Below are 22202 nucleotides of genomic sequence, written 5' to 3'. Positions count from 1 at the left end.
TCACTTCTCCACAGTCAGGGACGTCCTTGGCCTAGGGCAGCCATCTCCTGAGGGATGCCTGCCCGCCCCGTGCACCCTCCCGTCGCCTGAGGGCTTGCAAAGGGTCTGATCTGCAGCACAAGCGCAGAGAGCAGAGAACAACTGCTGGACTCGGTAGTCACACTGCTAAGCTATAGGTATCCTTGGGTTTCCTTCTACCATTCGCGAGATTTCAACATCTCCACCACGTACACAACATCACGATGGCTCTGCTACGTAGACTCTTATCTGCTTCCCCACCAAGCTCTGGGGTGCCTTACCGGATGTCCCAGAAACGAATTTTCTTGTCAAAATGCCCGCTCATCACACATTGCTCTGTGCAGACAATATCATTGCAACTGGATCCTGCAAACACCGTCTTTATGCCTGAAAGAAAATCAACAGTAATCAAGCGGGGCCACTCACGGCTCCGGCCACTACTACCCTCAACCACCAAACTGTCGGAACCCCCGCCTTAAAGGAAACCTCAAACAAGAACAAGTGTCACTGCTTGGGTCCCTCTGAGCGTCGAACAGAAAGCAGCGCCACTGCTGAGGTCTAGGTGAACACACACAGAGAGACTGTATTTCCTCACAGACTTTGCTGCGCAGGTCCCAGAGTTTGAGGGTCCGGTCATGACTTCCCGAGACGATCCGTGCATTGTCCAGCAGGAACTTGGCAGACAGCACTTTCCCACTGTGGCCTGTGAGTGTGTGCTGGGAGAGAGAAGGCGGCATGGTGAGCCTCTGGTGAGCCCCATCCTCACAGCCAGTCTGGAAAAGCCCAGGATCCAGCCAAGGATCCAGGACAACGAAAGGGGAGAGGGAAAGGGTTAAGCCAAGAGCTGCATGCTTCACAAGACAGTTTCAGCTCGGCAGCAGCCACACTGGCCTGTGCAGCAGCTCGGAGAAACTTCCAGAAAGCCTGGCTTTGGGTTTTCCCAGAGGCGAGGTGTGGCTTGGTCCCGGCTATAAGAAGGGGCGGAGATGTTAGCAGGAAGCAGTCAGGTCCTGGAAGCTGTTCCCTTGGAGCGGGAGCGGGGACCTGGCCCCTTCTTGCCCCACTCTTTGCTTCTGGGGTACCCGGGCCCAAAGTGACGGGGCCAGGCAACCATGGGAACTCTCTGAAGAGGGCGGGCGTGGGAAGATGCTCAGAAATCACCTGCAGCGACTGTTCTGTGCACATTTTTAAGGGCTGCATTTATATAAAGTTGTGAAACATTTAAAGCCCCAGGTTGTTTTCAGTGCCACTGAAGGCCTAATTTATGAGGGAAACGTCAGGACACGACTGCTTTTCAGTGAGGTCTCAGCGTCAAAGGTCAGGTCACACCACCGGTACGGATGGGCACTCCCGACACGCACATCCCTTTGTGATGAAGCTGTCAGATGCCAACTGTGGTGCCCTCTGAGCTAGCAAGACACAGAATGGGGCGTCTCTGCCTGTCAGACAGAGATGGCTGGGAATGTAGGGGTGCCGGGAGGGGACTGGGCAGTCAGCCCTTTCACCATGCATCATGGACCTTTTTTCAGGGCCGGGTCAATTGGACAATGTGGGGAGCAATAATGGGGACTGAACTAGGGCTGCTGCACCAAGCTATACCCCAAATTCATCTGTCCTGTCTTGCTATTTATCTTTCTAGAGACAGGGTCTTGATAAGCTGTCCAGGTTGGGCTTGAACTTGCTAACCTCCTGCCTCAGCTTCCCGGTGTGCTGGGATTATAGGCATGCACCACCACACCTGGGTAAGGGATCATTGCTTTTTTTTTTTTTTTTTTGAGACAGGGTCTTGCTCTGTAGTCTAGGCTGGCCTCGAACTCAACGATCCTCCTGCCTCAGCCTCCTAAGTACGATGAAAGATGTGCACCACATTTGGCTCAACATTTTTCTTTTGGTACCGGAGATCTAACTCAGGACCTTACACTTTCAAGGCAGGGGTTCAGAAGGTAGTCACTGATGGTGTCTAATTTAAAAAAGAATGCCTTTAAAAGATCTTTGAGGGCTGGGGACATAGCTCAGTGGTGTCTCACCTGCCTGGCAAGTGCAAGGCCCTGAGTTCGATTCCCAGTACCAAAAAAAAACAAAAACACCCCCACCCCCCAGCTCACATCCAGATCATTAATGAACTGATATTTGCTATCAACCAGGACCACAAGGCCACACCAAGCTGAGGGTTCCTTTTATTGGGTTTTCTGAAACAGGGCCTCACTATGTGCTCAGGCTGCCCTTGAACTCAGGGCGATCTTCCTGCCTAAGGAGGATTATAGGCATGCACCACCATCCCCAGCAAGGGTTCCAGTTTTTTGTTTTTTTTTTTTTGGTACCGGGGATCGAACTCAGGTCTTCGCGCTTGCACAGCAGGCGGCGAAACCACTGAGCCAAATCCCTGGCCCCCAAGGGTTCCAGTTTTTAACACAGGGGTGTGAAGAGTGGATGTCAAAAAACAGGTATTAGTGCATCCTAACCTCTCTCCAGCAGCCCTCACTCTTTATACCATACTGTATTTTTCTTCAAACTATCAATCCTTGATATAGTTTCCTTATGTTTCACAAGGACAGAAACTCTGTACCCCAGTTTCTGGAAAAGGGTCTGGAATATAGAAGGAATTTAGCAAACACTAGATGAATAAATTGTTACTCCTAGGGGAAGAGTCTAAGAAAATAAATTTAATCATACAGACCCAGTTCCAGGACACATGCTTTGTTTAGTCTTACTTTGCTAGAAACAGATGCTTCTCTTCTGGAAAAGCTGAGGCACCTGCTCTGACTGACTAAAATGAAACAGAAAAATACATAAAAACAAAAGACCTTGCTATATTATGACAGCGGTTCGCTCAGAGTTCCAGCCCAGCCTCCTGCTCATCCTCAAAGTTCATGTTACATATGAGGCACAAATAGACCCAGCTGGGAGAAAATCACCCAACCTGTGCACACCCCAGGGACAGACAGGAAACGGGGGCAGGCTACTCCTCAAATTCTATTTCATCAACATCCAAAGCTGGGCTGTGTGCACGCTGCCTTAAGGGTGACAGATTTCCCGAGCACAGGAGGAAAAAGCCATCGTTTATGGGGGGCCATGTGAACATGGCCCTGCAGACCACACACACATGCTCTCCCGCGCTGGTGCGGTGAGAACCTGACAAGGCCAGTGGCACTGCTGTCCTCCTCTCTCAGCATCCCCTTTCTTCAAGTCTCCTTAACTACCCACAAGCTGTATCTTTGTGATGGGACCACAATTTAAACGACAACATCCTCTGCTGGCAGACTAAGTCACTGTCATGGAGGATTCGGTAGCAAACATCTGTGAGCAAACACTTTCTTCTGCTGTAGTTCTCGGAAGAGCGGCTGGACCAAGGACTCAAAGGAGACATCCCGGCCCTCTGCCTTTGGTGGGCGCCCACCTGGGCTCATCTCGCCCCCAGTGCACTGGGCTGCATGCACATGAGCACCCACTCACCTTCACTATTTAAGGAGCCCTTCTTGTAGCTGGCCTGGGTACATTTAAAATTCTATGATCTGTGAGGTGTTTTGAAGTTTATATTTAATTCGAACACTTTCTTTAGGTTGTGTACAACCTTTCTCTGGGCCGCAAGGCAAGTTCCATATCCAGATCACAATTTCTAAACACAAAACTGCCCATTCAGATGCCTTCATCACACGACTAGACGAACATCAACTAAAGACTCCAGACCCAGAAGAATGCAGAACTCACAGGGGAGGTTTTGGAAATAGAAGCCACCATCTATCCAGTAGCCAACCCCTACCATGCTGCTTTCCACTTCTGCTTTCTGCCTCTACAAGAGAGCAGGCACAGCCAGCTCGCAAGGAAAATCTTTTTCTTTTTTGGTACTGGGGATCGAACTTGGGTCCTTGTATTTGCAGGGCAGGCGCTGGAACCACTGAGCTAAATCCCCGGCCCCAGGAAAATCTTTTTTTGAGACAGGGTCTCACTATATAGCTCAGGCTGGTCTCCGACTCATGGCTATCCGCCTCCCAGTGCTGGGATCACAGGTGTAGGTCTCCCAAGGGAAATCTTAACAGAGCAGCCAGGAAGCCTTGCAGCACCCTCCGGTCTTAAAGGGAGGCACTACGCAGGGCTGTTTGAGGCTGGGCTGTCTCCAGGATGGTTTACCAGAAGGTCTTTAAAGCAAGAACTCAACCGGCTGCTTCTCAAATTTTGGTCTCTCCCAACACCATCACCTGATCACAAAAGCTAAGGAGATACTGATGTGGCCTTGCATGACGCCCACAAGTTTAGTGAGGACAGACAGTCCATTCCTGTCCTCCAATGCCATCTGTCCCTAGGGTCCTGTGGAAGCCGCAGCCTCCTTGGATAGGGAGTGCCCCTTACTTCTTCATCCTAAGATCCTGGGTGTGCAGATCCCACTGAGGGAGACCTCCAGCTCCTCACACACTCACCTGGGGACCAGACAGCAAAAGCAGCTGCAAGCCGGGCCAGCACGGAAGGCCGCAGCCCTGGCAAGATCAGCAGCCCCACGCATCCACCTGTGGCCCAGGCACCAGCACAGCGAAGGCGCCCTCTGCAAGAGGCCTGGGCAGCTCTCCAGCCAGCTTCCCAGGACAAAGGTTCCAGCCCTGTCTTCCAGGTCTGCCTCCCTAACTCCTTGCCACTTCAGCCCCAAAGCTTGATGCCCACCTGTACAGAACAACTCTTCTACCAACGAAAAAAACAGTAGCGGACACTCAGCTGCTTCCTCTCCAGCAAGTGATCACCTGACTCCTCCAGTCTAGGAAATCTCACCATGCAGTTCAGGCTGTCCTTGAACTTACTATGTAGCCCAGATTAGCATTGAACTAACTCAGTGATCCTCCCACCTCAGCCTCCCAAGTACTGGGATCACAGATGTGAACCACCACCTCTGGCTCAAATTATCATTTATTAGCCGTGGGACCTTAGGCCTTGCCTTCTGGTGGCTTTCTTGAGCATAAGTTTCCTCATCTGCCTACCTCACCTCATCTCACCAAGGGTCAACAGCAGGAACACATTATCATCTATAGCTCAGTACTGGGCCCACACAGAAGTCATTCAGGGAAATCCTTTCCCTTTAGGCCATTTGCAGTGCAGCACCAGTGCTGCGGGTGACAACTGGAAATGTGTCCCAGTTGTACCCTGGGAGGTTCTCCAGCAGTCCACGTCCCAAGGCAGGAACACAAGGCAGCCCGTCCGTGCTCACAACACTTGTCCTTGTCATCTGCAGGGCTCAGGCTCTGCAGGAGACCTGGATCTCTGTTGAGTTGAGAATGGAGGACGGCCACCCTCGAGGCACTGGTTCGCACCTGCTGTCACCGTCCACCAGCCTGAGGCTGGGAAATGGAAAGCCTGTGCGGTAAGCAATCTTGTTCCCAAGTCTTCTACCTTTGTCCCTGCACCACCCAGTGAGACGGCCACAAACCTCCCTGCAGACCTGAGAAGCTCATCTTGCTGGCTTTGGACACAAAAACAGCCTGTGCCAGCCGGCTCTCCTCCACTTTTGGTAAAACGCCAGCCAACGCTCAAGGCACGCTACGCTGTACATTTCAGCAACGTTACTTAATAAGCTACGTAAGAATTCATTCAAACTCAAGAAGAAAAAGCATCTCTCAGCCTGTGATCCCATCACCATGGAGGTTGAGGCAGAATGTTCTCCAGTTCCAGGCCAGGCTGAGCTACATAGCAACACTTGTCCACCCCACCCCCCCCAAAAAATGGGAAAAAAAAAAAAATCTCTGCTGATTAAGCCACAGGTTTTGATTTTCCCATGAGAACATAAGTGATACAACCATCATTCTCGTCATTAACTGGCTCTGGGGAGCAGATGCGGAGGTGGCGAGTACCACACACACCATTTTGGCTGGAGAGGACAGCGAGTCACGAGGGCAGCCAACGCTGCTGCTAAGCTCTAACCTGTGCGTCAAGAGCAGATATCACAGGTGTCAAAGCAGTCTAATATTAAGGCTAGGGCCTGTAAGAGTCCCAATTCCCGTGTGGTACTAAAATCTGTGACATTAAGCTCAAGTCATTCTACTAATCTAATTCCCAAGAAGGAAAGGGTGCCTGAAGAATGATTTTCAGGGAAATACACACAAGTCCCCTATTGTCTGCTATTTTTTTCTATGTTTTACACCTTGACAACCACACACAGTTTTCTTATCTGGGTCTCACCCGTAATCGATAGTCATCCACAGTCCAGATTCGGCTTGCAAAGTCATTTGAAGCTGCTAAGAGGTAAGCTCCCTATGGGAATAAAAGGAAGGAAAAACAACTTTTAGCCAAAACAGAGGAATTCAGTTCATACGATATAAAATGAGACCCAAGGTTCAGATGCCTAAAATCACACACCTAGGCTGAACACCAGGTATTACCACCAGCATGTCAACTCACCATCCTCAAGTCCAGGCCTTCTGCCCCCTGAGCTCACCAGACTTTACCTGAACATTAGACAGCTCAGCCTGCCGAGCTCACCTTCACCCTCACCCCCTCCTGTAACTGCAAAGACGAACTCACTACATGCAACCCAAGCCAGAAAGCCCAGAGGGACCGCTCCTCTTCCCTCGCCTCATCTCCCAGCTAACACTCTCCAAGACTCCTCCTTCCGAGCGTCCAGCTCTGCGCCTCTCCGGCCCCACCACCTGGGGCTGGACCAACTCTGCAGAGGCCCCAAGACATGGGTCACTGCAGTCCTGCTTTCCCAACCCAGTCTTCTACACTGCCAGGTCTCCGGGATTCAACGCCACACCTGTTTTCTGAAACCTCCCGGAGCTGGGGGTTCAGCTGTGCAGCTCAGCAGCTCAGCGCTGGTTAGCACAACACCCTGGGTCTGACCTCTGGCAACATGAAAGCCCACTCGACCTCAAATGGCCCACTGGTTCCCTAGGCCTCACCCCAGAAGGAACCCTCGGCAGCTCCATCTTCCCTCACCTCAGCACAACAGCCTGTGGTTCAGAGCTCTCACGTTGCTCATTTAAACCAGATTCCCTGAGGGTAGGGACCACGTTGGCCCCTAGGGCACAGCATCTCAACCCATAAAACACTGACGGCTATGACACAAATTAAACCTCGGGGTTTGTCAGTCTGTGTACTAATCAGTTCCAAAATCCACTTCCACCTTCCTCTAACAAGATGGATTTTGTTGTTGTTTTCTGAGACAAGGACCCACTATGTAGTTCAGGCTGGCCTTGAACTCACTATGTAACCTAGGCTGGGCTCCATCCTCCTGCCTCAGCCCCCTGGATTACAGGCTCGAGCCAACACACCCTGCCAACATGGATTTGACTTAAGATAGAATGGCAGAGAAACCAGGTAAGTTACTTTTTTTTTTTTTGGCACCGGGGATCGAACTCGGGTCCTCGCACTTGCGCAGCAGGCGGTGAAGGTAAGTTACTTTTTAATTTCAAGAACCAGATGTATTAAGATTGTTCTTCAAAATCCTCTAAAACCATAGATACTAGATACTTACGGCACTATCAAATTCGATGCTTGTAATTCCAGCATTACTGCCAGATAGGGCACCCTTGAACTCACATTTGTCTGCACAAAAAAAAGATTGAGAAAAGACAGGATGTTAAGCCAGTGAGTGAGTCTCAATGGGGCACTGAAACACAAACTGTAGGACAAACAGGATATGAAAGGCAAAATATACTGTTAGTCTTTAACAACAGTGAATGTTTAAGGCGATGCAGACCGTGGTGTTTTGTATGTGTTCTTTTTTCTTTGAGACAGGATATCACTGTGTAGAGCAGGCTGGCCTTTAACTCACTATGTCTGTCACCTAGGCTGGTCTCAAAGTCACAGCAATCCTCTTGCCTTAGTTTCCTGAGTGTTGGGACTACAGGCCTGCACTACCAGGCCTGGCTGTAGGAGTGTGTGCTCTTAGTTCTTCAAGATATTTAGAATTATTAATTCCCCTCACAAAGAGGAAAGTGTAGGCGTGGCATAGCGATGCATTCTGTAATCCCAGCACTCAGGAGGCTGAGGCAGGAGGATAATCATGAGTTTGAGGCTAGCTATATAGTGAGACCCTGTCTCAAAAAACACCAAAAAAACCCCACCAAACAAACAAAAAAATAACAACAACAATAACACAAAAGAGGAAAGTGTAGGACACTTCATAGAACATGCCAATCAAAGTGGAGACTCAGTTTATTTAGTTCCACTATTTCTCAGTCACTTTTTCTACTTTACAGTCAGCAGTCTTTGGGTCTGATCAGTACCTATGACAACTATCACTTTTGTACAAAGTGACTACTGTACTTCAGAACCCATGACATGATAATAATTCTAAGATGTGAACAGAAATTTTAAAAAATTATATTTCACTGACAGGCAGTGCCTGCCAGTACAGCCTAATAAAACAATTTGCTTAATCTTACTGATTTCTTTAGTGGTGCTGGGGATGGAACAGGGAGCCTTGCACACGCTGGGGAAGTGCTCCAGCACTGACTCACACCCCAAACCCTCCAAGGCTTATAAACCCAGAATGGCTTCTGAAGAGTCTTTGGCTGTGCTCTCTAACATACGCATATTCAGCTGAATCTGGAAAATGTCAAAATTAAGCTGTGCCCAGCACCAGAATTATGCTCTCATTCCACCCGCTGGCTCCATGCACTTTCTCCTAGGTAATCCTCTTTCCTAAGCTCTGATCTACTTCTTGTAGGCCATCATTAAGTGCATATACTCCAGCTTGACGTACTGTTTAATTTAGAGATTTACTTCCCTTCTAAAAGGGATGCTATCTTGCAAGATGTTCTGGTATGAGAAAAATTACCTAAGACTTCCTAACCTGAACACCGGTACTTCTGGTCACTACTTGGAAAATCAGAGCAAACATCTGCTCAGACGTAAAAAGAAACCAAAATGCTAGTAATGCTTTGGTCAGATGACTCCTTACATAAAATGCTTTGTTCTGAGATAATTCAAAGAGCACCTGAAAGCAAGGTCAACCAGCTGCCACCAACACAGCTCCCTCCCACAGGACTCTAGTGGGCTCTCACCTCCAAATACTTCCCACAGCTTGACCCGCCGGTCCATGCCTCCTGTGGCCAGCAGCCGGGAGCCGGGACTAAACTGCACGGCATTGACTTCCCCATCGTGTGCATCCTGCAAGATGAGATCAGGCATTAGCATCCCCGGCCCTTTGTTTTATTTTTCTAAGAATGACATTTCAATAATATTAGCTTAAAAATAGGACTTGGGGCAGGGATGTAGGTCAGTGGTGCTGCGCCTGCCTGGCAAGTACAAGGTCCTGAGTTCAATCTCCGTTGGGGGTGGGGGAGAAATAGGCCTAGGGCCAGGTGTGGTGGCCCATGCTGTGTAATCCCAGCACTCAGGAGTCTGAGGCAGAGGATCGCCAAGCATTTGAGGCCAGTCTGAACTACATAGTGAGACCCTGTCTCCAAAAAAAAGAGCCTAGAATTAAAATCCCTTGGGCTGGGGATTTAGCTCAGTGGTTTTGCTGCCTGCTGCGCAAGCGCAAGGACCCGAATTCGATCCTCGGTACCAAAAAAAAAAAAAAAAAAAATCCCTCTTTGGTTCCAGATTATCAGGTTTCCCTCTACCACTAACTTCTCATTAATTAATATTAAGCACAATGTATCTGAACAATATGCAGTGCATGGCCTTTCACAATAATGGTTTTCTGATGACCCCTGATACATGCAGATGCTAGTCCCACTGCGAGACACCCATCAGTTACAGGGATCCCTGCAGTTCTTCCTGGGAACACTATGACTATGGCACTACCGTGTGCCAGCACCGTGACCTCTGCCAGCTTCTTCACTCCTTGAAGTCTCAGCTTGTTCATCTATAAAAGCAGCTTAGGCCATAAATACAAGTATCAGCTGTTATTCTGAAAGAGTTTAAAATGCTTCCCAGGAAATCTCTGGGACTCAACATAAACATGGACTCATCTGAGCTAAAGATGGCACATGTGGCCGAGAAAAAGTAGGTATAAAGAAACATCTCATCCTAGAAGGGGAGGGACTAGGAAGGCATCACTGTAATAGACTCTCCTAAACGGGGAGGTGGGTTTGGGAATATTTCCGGGTAAAACACCCTGCTGGGATCCTCCCCAGAAGACAGACCTACACAGAAAGCGCCTCTATTGACTGGAAAATGAGCAGCATTTTGGCGATGTTATTTCCTACTTTCCCTGGCCACTGAGAATCTGAGACTTTTTGAGACTTTTTACCTCTATGTAACTTTCCCACATCTTTCCCCAGTGGAGGTCTCAGATTGAAAACTTGAGATCATGCCCTGTCACGCCCTGCCACCACTCAACAAGCTCCTATGTAAGCGCTTGTGTCGGACCTGGGTCGGCTGTGAACTGTTCACTCTCAGACACACACACCAACAGGGTCCTTGAGTATCAGCCGCTCCGCTGTCCTGGGCACACAACTGAACTGTGCCAGGAAACACAAGGGGCTGCTGGGAGCTGAGGGCACGGAAGGGACTGTGACATTCGGTGCATCAGACCTTTTACCAATCATCATCGACCTCCATAAGGGCCAGGCCCGTTATGGAATCACAGGAGCAGGGTGGGCTGTGGAGGGGCCCTGCATCCCCTGTCCGACTCCTCCTCCAACATGGGACTCTACTCAGCAGCCAGGGCAGCTCACGGTGGGCCTGCTCAGTGTTTCATAGAAAACCTCCGTTAACAGGTTCCTCATGCCATCTAACTGCCACTCTATCTTTATGGCAAGGGTTCCCATCCTCAGGAGCAGCTTCCATGATCACCCCCTCCACCCAACAATTGCCAAGCCAATGCTGAGCCCTTGGTGTGGGCCCCCTCAACCCCAGGGACTGGGTCACTTTCTGCTTGGTTGCGCAGGTGGGGACACAAATTATCTGTTAGCACCAGGACCTGGCTCTGAACTCCAAGCAGTGTCACAGTGGCCTCTGCCCAGGACTGTGCCCTGCTTCCAACCACAGGCTCTGCGTGGTGAAACCATAACAGCCAGTTTTATTTATGAAACCAAGAGCTGCCTGGCTGGACTTCCGAATCAGACCATCCGCCGGGACCTCCCTCTCACTGGAGTTAACTGGAGACCATGCCTGCACAAGCTACCTCTAATTTGTTGCTCCTCGCCCCATCCCCTGTATCTGGGCCAGCCCCTTTATGGAGCATGGCAGCAATAAATTCTGTGCTCTGAAGCTGAGCACATGCGACCCCTCCCAGGTGACAGAGCCAGCTGGTGTTAAGGAGGCTGATGCAGGTGAGCAGGTGAGCCCCATGGCAAGCCCAGACCAGGGAAGTGGGGATGGGGCATACTCACGAAGACACACAGGGCAGTAGTCGGCACTCTCACGTCTTTACCAGGACTAGGATGAGCATCCACAGGTACCTCCTGGGGGACTGGGAAGGAAGAGACAGAGCGTCTCCTAAGGAACAACACAAAGGCAAGTGTGAGACAGGATGGCAGAGGACCGCGTTCACCAAGCTGCCAGGCCTCAGAGACTAACTTCCCTCGGCACACTGCCTTTGCCCATGGCCATTTCCCTTCCGGACCCTTCAAACCACAGAAGGACCCACAAAATCAGAACCTCACTCAAATGACAACAAGGGAAGCTAGCGCACACTTTACTCTCCTGCCTGCTAAACCACAGGTTCCAAGACAACATAGAAAAGCAGTCCTGAACAACAACTGCTTACCCTGTTAGTCAACTGCTGGGGAACTTTGTCCACTTACAGCACAAACTCAGTGGCTGACTCTGTACCTCTGTAACACTATTCTAAGATGATGTCTACACCTCATTATTATTACCCTCAGTGTACACAGGTGGCCAAGACAGAGCTGAACGCATGCCAAAAGACAGTGCTGACAGGAGTGCAACGACCCAACGGGCAGTTCGGCCCGCCTCAATGCTGGGTGATCAGCACTCACTCCTAGGAGCATGCAAAGCATCCTGGTTAGCATGAGAACATCTGATGATTGCGGGCGGTGCAGCGCGCTCAGCGTGATTATCAACGACCCACATTCACATGCTGGGCTGAGAGAGGGGGTATTGTCACCTGGCAGCATCAGAAGAGTGATGTCCCAAAAGGGGAGAGTCGGACAGACTAAAGGGAAAGGCCAGAGATCAGCACACAGCAGGATTAACAGAAAGGAGGTTAAAGAAAAAAGGTGGAAGCTAAACGAAAAGCCAAAATTAAGGCATCTGTATTCTCTGCATCACTGAAATTCTGGTGTACATTTAAAAAATCATTACCCACATACATATGCTTAAGTATATTTATGCACATTTTAAAAAGGAAAGGTCTTCTAACCTACCCAAAGATATTAGTGATAGAATCCAGAAGGCCTCCAGCAGGCTGCGAGAGTCGCTTACTAAAGAGGAGGGGAGGATAGGTTTAAACCTTAGAAACATTTTGCCCAAATAGTCAATCAAAACAGCCCATAAAAACAGGTACCCGGGAGTATGCGTCTCATTTAGTCCTCAAACCCCAGCTGAGAGACTCAGCACAGCATCTGAACTGCCAGGAAATAACGGGAAAGGCAGAAGGGAAATCCAGGGCTGGGGGTTTAGCTCAGGGCCACTGTGCCTGCCTGGAAAGCACACGGTCCTGAGTTCGATCCCCGGTACCGAGAAGAAAAAAAAAAAAGGGAAATCCAGCCTAGAAATTTTAAAAGAAATAAGCTTTCCTAGTATGAAATCAATTCCCCCAGAAATCAAGCCTAGGACAGGAATCTGTCTAACTGACCTAACAATTTCTGGGTGTTTATAACCAATCCCCATTTTCTCAGTCCTGCTCTAGCAACCTAAAATACCTTGAGCTCTGGGATCGGAACAGTCATTCTACTGAATACACTGAACTGGCCATCTGTTGTTAGGAAGACCGAGGCCGCATGCACTCTGCTTCCCTCCATTCTCCTTAGTGGAGGTGGGCAAGGCAGATGGGCCAGCACCATGGGGTGAGACCACCCGGGGCTTCGGGGTCTGGGTGCACCCAGCTATGCTCCTGTCCTGTCCACACCTGCGAGGTCACACTGCCACTTAAGCGCTGCCCACCCAGCCCACCCAGCTACTTACGAGGCGGCTCTGCTGATGCCTCGCACAGGAGAGGTCTCCTCTGTGTGATCAGAGGTCTCATCCACGATGACTTCAATGTCGTCATCCCTGGAAAGAAGGGCACGAGATTGTGTCACAGTGTGAAACAGGACCTTTGTGGCTGAACCAGTTCTGCACAGGCCAATGTCATTCTCTAGTCCCAGACAACCTGAGACGTGGCCAGGGCAGCAACAATGAAGGGTTCCCTGGAGACAGGGAAGAGCCACCCACCACTTTGGAGAAGTGTGAAAAGAAACTGAATCCGTTTGAACCAAGATGCTGAGAACAACTGTCCAAAGCAAAACATGCACACTGCTGTATCTGTTGTTTTGTGTTTGTTTTTTTGAGACATGGTCTCACTAGTAGTCCAGGCTGGCCTTAAATTCCCTATGTAGCCCAGGCTGGCCTTGAACTCAAGGTGATCCTCCTGCTTCAGCCTCCGAGTGCTGGGATTCCAGTATTTGGTTTTTTTTGTTTTGTTTTGTTTTTGGTACTGGAGATTGAACTCGGGTCCTTGCACTTGCGGGACAGGCAGCGGCACCACTGAGCTAAATCCCCAGCCCTCCAGTATTTGTTTTTGACTCTGGGAATCTCACACTTATGTTACAGTTCCATGCTGCCAACATGTGGACAGCCTGCTGAATTCTGAGTGACACCATCTACACATAGGAACACACTCCTTTTGCTGATGTTTATCCAGCAGATGCAAAACACTTCTAGAATAATCCCCTGTCCTCCACATCTTCACAGGCTGAGTTTTCCTGACCGAGGGGGAAAGCAAGTAATTATTTTGGTCTTAATGACTTCCCACTAAGCTGCAATCTTCATAGAGAAGTAAAAAAATAAAGTGCAATAGCCCAAGATTTCTTTACCTACTGTTTGGATTCTTAAGCCCTCAAAAGCAAGATTTTTCCTTTTCTATGATTAATTATGAGGATTGTGTGAATATATATTTAAGAACTTGTTACTAAGCAAGTTAAACCATGTCAAATTTGTTTTCTTTCTTTCCTTTTTTTTTGGTACCAGGGATCGAGACCTTGAGCTTGTGAGGCAGGCGGTGGAACCACTGAGCTAAATCCCAGGCCCTGTTTTCCTTTATTTATTCTAGAATTACGTATCATTGTCCCACACTCTTGGCCAGGATGTACAAGAAAAATAAACAGGTACATCCAGGCTGTACCTGACCTTTCCTGGCTGCTCTTCACACACCTAAGTTTGTGGGAGTCACGTGTGCTCATGGGAGGGCAACAGAGACCCACAGAGGGCTAGAGGAGCAGAAATGAGCTGAGCCTCTGGCAATGCTGTTTAGCACATTCACAACAGTGCCACAACCCATTTGTCTCACTGCTGGGTGACCCTGAACCACAGGTGGTAGTACATGAACGGCTGTCCCATCAGGAGGTACAAGCTGCCCAGTGGGACAGCCATGCAGGCACCCCCAGTGGTTCAAGCCAGCGGGAACGTGGTATTTTATGATCCTGGAGGACCTGGAACTGTGTGACCACAAGAAAACAACTTGAACTTCTCATGAAAACCCTTCAAAGATGAACGTGTTCTTAGACCCAGAAATTCTACTCTTTGACAAAAAGAGATTACGAAAACCTCCACAGCCAGACCCCCAAGTTTGCATCCTAGTGCAGGTCGTTTCTATGTTATCCCAGCCAGGATGCTGGGCCCATTTCATGTCTCACCTGGATAAACTGGAAGAGGCAAAGGACACTCTTGTAAGCAGAGGGTTTTTTTTTGGTTGGTGGCACTGGAGATTGAACCCAGGGCCTCACAGGCTAGGCAGGTGCTCTACCACTTAGCTCATGCTCAGCCCCACCCCCCTGCTCGCCAAATTATACAGTGAGCTAGGCATGGTTTATGCCTGTTATCTCAGCACTCAGGAGGCTGAGGTAGGATTATTGCTCTGAGTTCCAGGCCACCCTGGGCTACACATTATGTACAAGGCCAGCCTAAACTACAAAGTGAAACCCTGTCTCAAAAACCAAAAGAATTTATTTTGAAGTAGGGTCTTCCTAAGTTGCCCAGACTGGCCTCAAACCTTTTTTTTTTTTTTTTGTACTGGGGATCGAACTCGGGACCTTGCACTTGAAAGCAGGCACCAGAACCACTGAGCTAAATCCCTGGCCCAACATCAGTTTTTTTTTTCTTTTTTGGTACCAGGGATCGAACTCCGGTCCTTGAGCTTTCGAGACAGGCGGCTTAACCACTGAGCTAAATCCCCGGCCCCTGGCCCTATTTTTTTAAAGAACCAGGTCTCATTTCCAGGTCAACTATTTATCTACTGTGCAGCTTAGGAAAATATATCTAAGTTGGCAAAAGACACACATACCCTACACATCTAGACCAAAGGTTTAGTGCGACCGCCTTTGTTTTCTCATAAATGCAGACACGTGGCAACTGACACCTAACTGAATTTAACCACTCCTCCACTTGTAAGGAAGCAACCCACATTTTAATAGCAAATCATAATTCAGAAACTATCTTCCAAAACATATTTCGACAGGAATCTATCCTGAACTAGAGCAAAAGGGATTTTGTTATTAAAATATCTACCACTCCCAAAACAAAGCTACAAATCCCAGCAAAACTCTCCAACCTGCAGGCAGATTAGGAAAAGCTCCACAATACACTCAATTCCTTTTGTTCCAAGGGATCTCATGTTTCTAAGACTTCAGTTATGTTTCAAAGATTTGCTAAAACTTACACTTAAAGTCATAAACCAAAGACCGAGGATGAGAACAAACCTCAGGCCAGGTTACATGATGACAGGCCCAACTAAAGGCAAACAAGTGACCAAAGTGTCAAAAGGAAACAGTGAGATGATTTGTGTGCAGGAAGCTAGATTCACGCTCACTGCTGCTGAGGCGCGTAAACAGGAACAGGGTTTTGGTGAGGTAATCTGGCAACACCTTCTAAGTTTTAATAGCAAATCATTATTTGGAAACTATTTTCCAAAACACATTTCAATAGACGATTTTACTTTTATGAATCTATCCCAAGAAAGTAAACAGAAATATGATCAAAGACCACATCTAGTACATTATTTCTATGTGAGATATCAGAAGACACCAAAACACAATGAAAATGACCATGTGGATGTTATTTTCTGGGCAGTGGTAGAAATATGACTTGCTTTCTGCCTTTAACTTTTTAGGTCTCTTTCTAAAATCCGTAAAGTGGTTTTATAAAAATAAAAACATTATAAAACTATGTAAAACGAGAAAAGCATTAAGAGCATGGTTTGGATCGACTAATCTCTACTTACTGTTCTACTGGCAGAGGCTCCTTCGCTGCTTCCGCGAGCTCCTTCTGTAGTCGCGCTTGCCGCCGCCTATTTAAAATAAAACAGTCCCCTGTTCATGTCTGCGTGGGGTTTTCACTCTCCATAATCTACTCTCTTCTAGTTCTGATGACACAATTGAATATTCAATGCAACTAAAACAACAGCCACCATAGGCAAATACCCAACATCACCAACTCTGGCCAGTGGTGAGGCTCCCCATGGAAATGGTTTCAGAGTACAACCTGGAGGAGACTGTGTAAGGAAGGGGCTGGCCTGCCAGGACCCAGGGCCTCTTGGGACAGGAAACCCCTGCAGCCATACTGCAGGGCTAGACCTGTGACCTGGCTTGCTGCAATAGTTATAACCCTTCTAAAAGCCTGGTGACCTATGCAGCTACACTCTCCCCGCCCGCACCGTGTCTGTGGGGCCCTGGCTGCAGGACAATCCTCTCCAGTGGACACCTGGATCCCCGACCCTCAAGTCCTAAACAAAACGGCGCAGTAACTGAGTGGAACGTAACATGATCCTCCTGTGTATTTCAAATCATCTCTAGCTGACTTATGATCAGCGGTACAATGTAAATGCTATGTAAATAGTAATTGTACTGCACTGTTTAGGAAATGAAGACAGCAGTAAGATACATGCTCAGCACAAATCCCAAGTTTTTCCTGAGTATCTTCAACCAAGGTGGAGCCTGTTGATTCCAATGACTGACCGCACCATCATTCCCAGTGTATGTGAATGCGGTGCAATGAAGGTCCCTGTCAAAGTGTGCACAATTGCACTGTCATTACAGAAGTCGTGGCCAGTAGTCTCATCCATCCCCCCTCGCAGTCACTCCTGGTCCTCCTTGCCAGGCTAAATTCAGTACCTCCCTGCCTCCCCAGTGTTTAGCTCCACAGCCACTTCTCCATGGGAAGGCCCATCTGCTGCCCCAGCACTGCTTCTGAACACCAATCACCGAGTCCTAAGCCTCTCACAGTCATGACTCTCAAGTGGGGAAAAGTGGGAAGAGAGAGGGTACCTTACTAGGGTGAAAATTAAGTTTTCCAGGATAGAATACAAAAACCACAATTTATCAAAATATTCATAGCTGGAAGAGAGAACTCACAGACTACCGGTGTGTGTGCGTGGCTGTGTGTGTGCGTGCGTGTGTGTAAAGCAGAATCTGGGCCCAGGACAGGTGAGCAACACTGTGCTAGAGGGAAGGCACTGCTGCACTGTCCAAAACCCACTCCTCTCACTTCAGTCCCTCCCGTCCTGCAGGGCAGGGAGGACCAAACAGCACCGCAGCCAGGCCTTCTGGGCACAGAAGGGGCCGGTGCTCGTGCTGCCTCTCTTACATCCCAGCACATCTTACACAGCAGCCACTGTGCCGACTGTGGGACACGGACACAGACCACTGCAGGAGGCAGGATGTGAAGGGTTGTTTCCAAACTGTATCCTCTGCTCACTACCCAGGTGAACAAAAGCCGCTACAAATAGAAGGGGGGGACATGGCAATGGGGCTGGCAGAGCACAGGCAACAGGAGGGAAGGCTTCTAGGACTCGACTCCGCAGGCCCCACACCTGCCATCAGGACCCCTCAAGGGGAGGAAGGAGAACAAAGGCAGATAGAAACAAGTCCCTTCAGAAAGCCCCTGCTACCCATCACTGCCTGTGATGCTCACTCCCTCGCTCCATCCCTCCCTCCCTCCCTCCCTCGGAACCAGGGGCCTTGCCCTGACTCCTGCCTCTGGCTGCCTTTTGGTGTGAACTCCACCCGGAGGGGGCCAGCCAATCTCATACTGTCAAGAATGGCAGGCAGGCACTTCAAGCTGGGCAGGGTGGCCCACGCCTGTATCACCAGCTACTCAGAGGCGGGAGGATCAGCCTGGAAAACTTAGCCAGACCCTGTCTTAAAATAAATAAAAAAGGGCTGGAGATGCAGCTCTGTGGTAGAGTGGTTGTTTGGCACCTCTGAGGCCTTGGGTTCAATTTCCAGGACCACAAAGCAAAACAAACAACTTCAAAGTCATGAAATACAGTAAAACATAAGACAAGATGGGCATGGTGGCGCACGCCTGTAATCCCAGCACTTGAGAGGCTGAGGCAGGAGGATCACTGGGAGTTCAAGGACAGCCTGGGCTACATGGTGAGTTAAGGACGGCCTGAACTGCACAGTGAGACCGACAAAAACCATCATCTCACCATGCCAAATAAACACCACGAACAGTGTGATCCCTTCCAGTCTTAAAAATACAAAGCTGGGAGTATGTCTATGTTTCCAGTTATATTATTTCAGGGATTTTTTTTCATGTTATTAAGCATTCTCCAAATACTGAATGTAAATGGTTTTATAAACACCGTAAGAACAAATACTATTTAGCTATGCAGCAACACATTTCCCACCTGGAGTCCTTTTCGTTCTCAGCATTAAGGCGGTTGGCCTCCTGGGCCTTCTCGGCCATCCACCTGTTGACCAGCTCCTGGTTCTCCTCAGTAGTTTTCCTCAATTTCTCCTCCAAGGCGGTGAAGGTGATTTGCAGGGCGTCATATTCGTCCTTCAAGGTCTGGTTGGCGATCTCGAGGTCCTGGAGCTTGCAGCGCAGGTCCAGGCACTCTGTCTCCAGGTCAGAGACGGTCTGCAAACATTCCGCGATTCTGAAAGCATGACACCAGGAGTCCCTCGCCAGGGCCCAGCTGCACAGGCTTGGGCCAGGAGAGGAACACAGGCTGCCGCTCCAGGACAATCCTTTCAGGAAGCCCCTCAGGGCGAGGTTCCTGCTGACAGGAATCAGCAGTGAAGGCAGCTCCCAGGGAAGCAGGACTGGCAGGAAGGGAGCTTCAGGTGCTTACACAGAGGAACAAGACTCGGAGTCTCCTCAGCTCTAGCTACTAGGAATTTGAGTCCCTGTTCTCTCATCTCCCAGGCTTCCTCCGACCAAAAATGCTCCTGGTCACACAGGACCCATGCATGCTAAGGGGCATGGGCTCAGACATCACGGTCCCAACTCCACCACAGGAAGAGGCTGGTGTCCCCGTGCAGTGGCCATGAGAGCTGTGAATGCCCCTGGACACTTTCACGGGCCTTGCCTTTCAAGGAGCACGCTGGGAATCCAGAGGCCTTGCATTTCCTTCTCAGAGCTTGCAGAAAAGGACTCCGGCCTGTAGGCCCTGCAGGGACTCAGCCACCTCCCTCCCACCACTGGCTGTGTCCTTAGGAGCACAGCCAAACAGGACATGTGACACCCTGCCCCATGCCAGGGCCCGAGGAGGGCCAGTCTCCACTCACTTTGCTTCATTCATCTGTATCTCCCTGTCCTTCTGCTGCATCTGGTTATTCAGGTCGATCACCAACTGAGCTAACTGGGAAATAAAAGAAACTCATAAGCGAGAGACCTTAGGGCCACACCTGGAGGTTACACAGCGAGTGCCTGCTGTATTTGTTTCTTCTTGACGCAGGGTCTTGCTATGTAGCCCAGGCCAGCCTTGAACTCACAGTGATCCTCCTGCCTCAGCCCCCTGAGTGCTGGAATTATAAGCATGCACCACCATGCCTGGTGTGACTGCTGTGTTTTTAAGAAAGGAAAGGTGCTGTGGGTTTGAGCAAAGGTACTGAGAAGAGGGTAGTGGCAGAGAGTGGAAGGGCCTATGGGGAGGTGCGCGGGATCTCCTGCTGCTCCCTGCTGAGGACACTCATCTACCCCTCAACCTCACCAGTAACCCAGCTGAACTGATGATAAATCCCACTTCCTCAGCTGGAGCTCTGCCACAAACCTCATCTACGGTGAGCGGTTTTCTCGGGTGTTAGTGACCCTCAGAGAGGAAGCTCTTCAGTGATCAGCCAGGTAGCCCCTTTGTTCTCAAAAGCTTCCTCACTTGTGTCTCACTGCTGTTAGGGCACGGAATTGAGGGGTCTGGCTTGCCTTTTGCTGAGGGGCCCTGGGCTTTCTGATGGTTTCTCTTGGCCTCTCTCACCCCCCTAAAGAGAGCTTGTAAGGCCAAACTTAGCCAGGCTGCGGCAAACTCTCGGGGAGATGGCTGCTTTCCCATTTTCCTTGCAGAACTCTTGCAGGGAGCAAAGACAGATGGGTTGAGGGGCGATTTTTACCTCCCCACGTTTCTTGTGTAATTCAGTGAGTTCTTCCTGGTGTTTAATCCTCAGCTGGGCCATTTCCTGTAGCTGACTGTCATTCCATGTGCCATCATGTCCAGGACTAAGCCACCATCAGCCAAATCAAGAGAATATGCAACAAAGAAGGGAATCAGACCACACCTCTGTAACTAGGCAAGGGAACAGTACCTTTACAATTTCACATATATACACATCCACCAGCCAAAACCTCCTAGCGCCCCCAGCAGCATCAACTGTTATGAGACACTGCAAGTGGGAAGTAGGAGATGTGAGGCACAGGAAACCAAACATGAATGCAACCACTAGCCAGGTCAGGAATACAGGCTGGGCTCCCGAGTGAAGAGCAAGTAGACCCAGGCAGCCAAGGAGTCTGTGCTCTGCCAAGAGCTAGTGTGCCTGCCACGTACCAGGCACTGCTGGCACTGAGGAGAAGGCAGCCAGCCAAGCTCTGCTCTCATGCAGCTGCCGGCCAATCAAGAACAGGCGGACAGTCAGCAGACGCGTGCAAGCACGAGTCATGTGCTGCAGAGCAAGTGCAGTGGGGAGGGAAGGAACAGAGCAGCAAGGATCTGTTTGGGAAGAGGCATCAAGGAGGGCTTCCCTGAGGAAGGGACAGATGACCGGAGACCAGAAAGTGAAGAACAAGCCATGCGGTCTCCCAGGGCAGGGGGCACTGAGCAGAGGGCTCTGAGAGGGGCAGGTCTAGAAGGAGGTGGAGGGTGGGTGAGCTGGGGGAAGGTCCCAGGCCAGGTGCAGAGGGGAAAGGAGTGGAGGCCGAGGAGGTGTGAGGCCGCTGAGCCTCCCCACACTGCAGAGGGGTTTGGAGTGGACAGCAAGGGGCACAGGCACAGAAGCAGGGAGCACAGTTAGCAGTCTACTACTGTGCAGCCCAGAGCCAAGAGGGTGCGCTCACACCACGGCAGCAGAAGTGGAGGTGGTGAGATGTGAAGGGTGGCTACAGAGCTTCCCTTGGGTATGGAAGGGGATGACTTGTGGCCTTTGGCCTGAACATCGGCTTGTGGGCAGGTGTACTGAGATGTACAGAGGTCAGCAACCAGTCGGCCTGAAACCTTGGGAGTTCAGACCACTCCGGAGCCAACTCAGTTTTGGAAACTTTACAAGTTTTTGCACAGTATCTCAGAAATAGCAAGACTATGATAAAGAAAAACTCTGAGATATCTTAAATTACAAAGACCAGAGGGTGCAGGGAGAACAGATAAGGAAAGTTAATCAGTTAACAGCTGCAGGCAAAAGTTTTTATGTTGAAACTTTGACTTGAATCCAACACAGCAGACCACCCCACCCTGTTTACCTGTAACCCTTCTGGACTCCTGACCTCTTGCCTGTCCAGAAGCAATCACTTCTGGTTAGGGCTGTCCCTCCTATCCCAAAGCTTTTCCTATGTGGGCTCCAGCCAGGTCCCGTTTCCTCCAAAGTTTACACAAACCACTCTTATATCTGCTCAGGGGACATTCGCCAACAGAGACTTACCCTTGCTGCTGGTAGCTTCGGGAAGGTGTCCTAGCACTGGGCCCTTTCCTGTTCTGGCTAGCATCGAGATGGCTCAATAAACCCTTCTGCTCCAGAGACCTCCTGGTCCCATGAGGCTCAAACTGACCACAACTGGACCGATGGCTCAGGAGAGGGGTCTCAGCTGGAGCTACAGATGAGCATTATCAGCCCACCTTGAGTGGGTGAATCCACCGCCCCGGAAGAGCTCATAGATGGAGAAAA

The 22202-nt window shown here is 49.7% G+C and overlaps 1 protein-coding gene and 2 non-coding genes across 8 annotated transcripts in view; all 3 read right to left on the bottom strand.

The window, feature by feature from the left end:
* Window positions 1–22202, bottom strand: part of Atg16l1 (autophagy related 16 like 1) — a 35334-nt gene that overhangs the window by 5399 nt on the left and 7733 nt on the right. For 3 of the 6 annotated variants that reach the window (XM_087209427.1, XM_087209428.1, XM_004868103.3), the window contains exons 3-15: window positions 20445–20550; window positions 19626–19699; window positions 18743–18994; window positions 16334–16399; window positions 13042–13128; window positions 12282–12338; window positions 12023–12070; window positions 11286–11391; window positions 9006–9111; window positions 7472–7542; window positions 6178–6249; window positions 614–734; window positions 300–405 (exon numbers count right to left, since the gene is read on the bottom strand). In XM_087209427.1, coding sequence (XP_087065553.1) covers window positions 300–405; window positions 614–734; window positions 6178–6249; window positions 7472–7542; window positions 9006–9111; window positions 11286–11391; window positions 12023–12070; window positions 12282–12338; window positions 13042–13128; window positions 16334–16399; window positions 18743–18994; window positions 19626–19699; window positions 20445–20550 — 1272 coding nt within the window. Of the gene's footprint in view, window positions 1–299; window positions 406–504; window positions 735–6177; window positions 6250–7471; window positions 7543–9005; window positions 9112–11285; window positions 11392–12022; window positions 12071–12281; window positions 12339–13041; window positions 13129–16333; window positions 16400–18742; window positions 18995–19625; window positions 19700–20444; window positions 20551–22202 lie in introns of all 6 variants that reach the window. The other 3 variants (XR_015450585.1, XM_004868104.3, XM_004868106.3) reach the window with 3 other exon arrangements.
* Window positions 1320–1538, bottom strand: LOC147828570 (small Cajal body-specific RNA 6). Its single transcript, XR_015450634.1, has one exon.
* On the bottom strand, window positions 10237–10507 carry LOC147828569 (small Cajal body-specific RNA 6). The gene has a single exon (XR_015450635.1).

The sequence above is a fragment of the Heterocephalus glaber genome, unplaced genomic scaffold (assembly GCF_053883595.1).
Source record: "Heterocephalus glaber isolate CG9 unplaced genomic scaffold, H.glaber_assembly_v1.0 deba00001004, whole genome shotgun sequence".
Taxonomy (NCBI): domain Eukaryota; kingdom Metazoa; phylum Chordata; class Mammalia; order Rodentia; family Bathyergidae; genus Heterocephalus; species Heterocephalus glaber.
The sequence above is the reverse complement of the archived record's forward strand: the minus strand, read 5'-3'. Positions and strand labels throughout refer to the sequence as shown.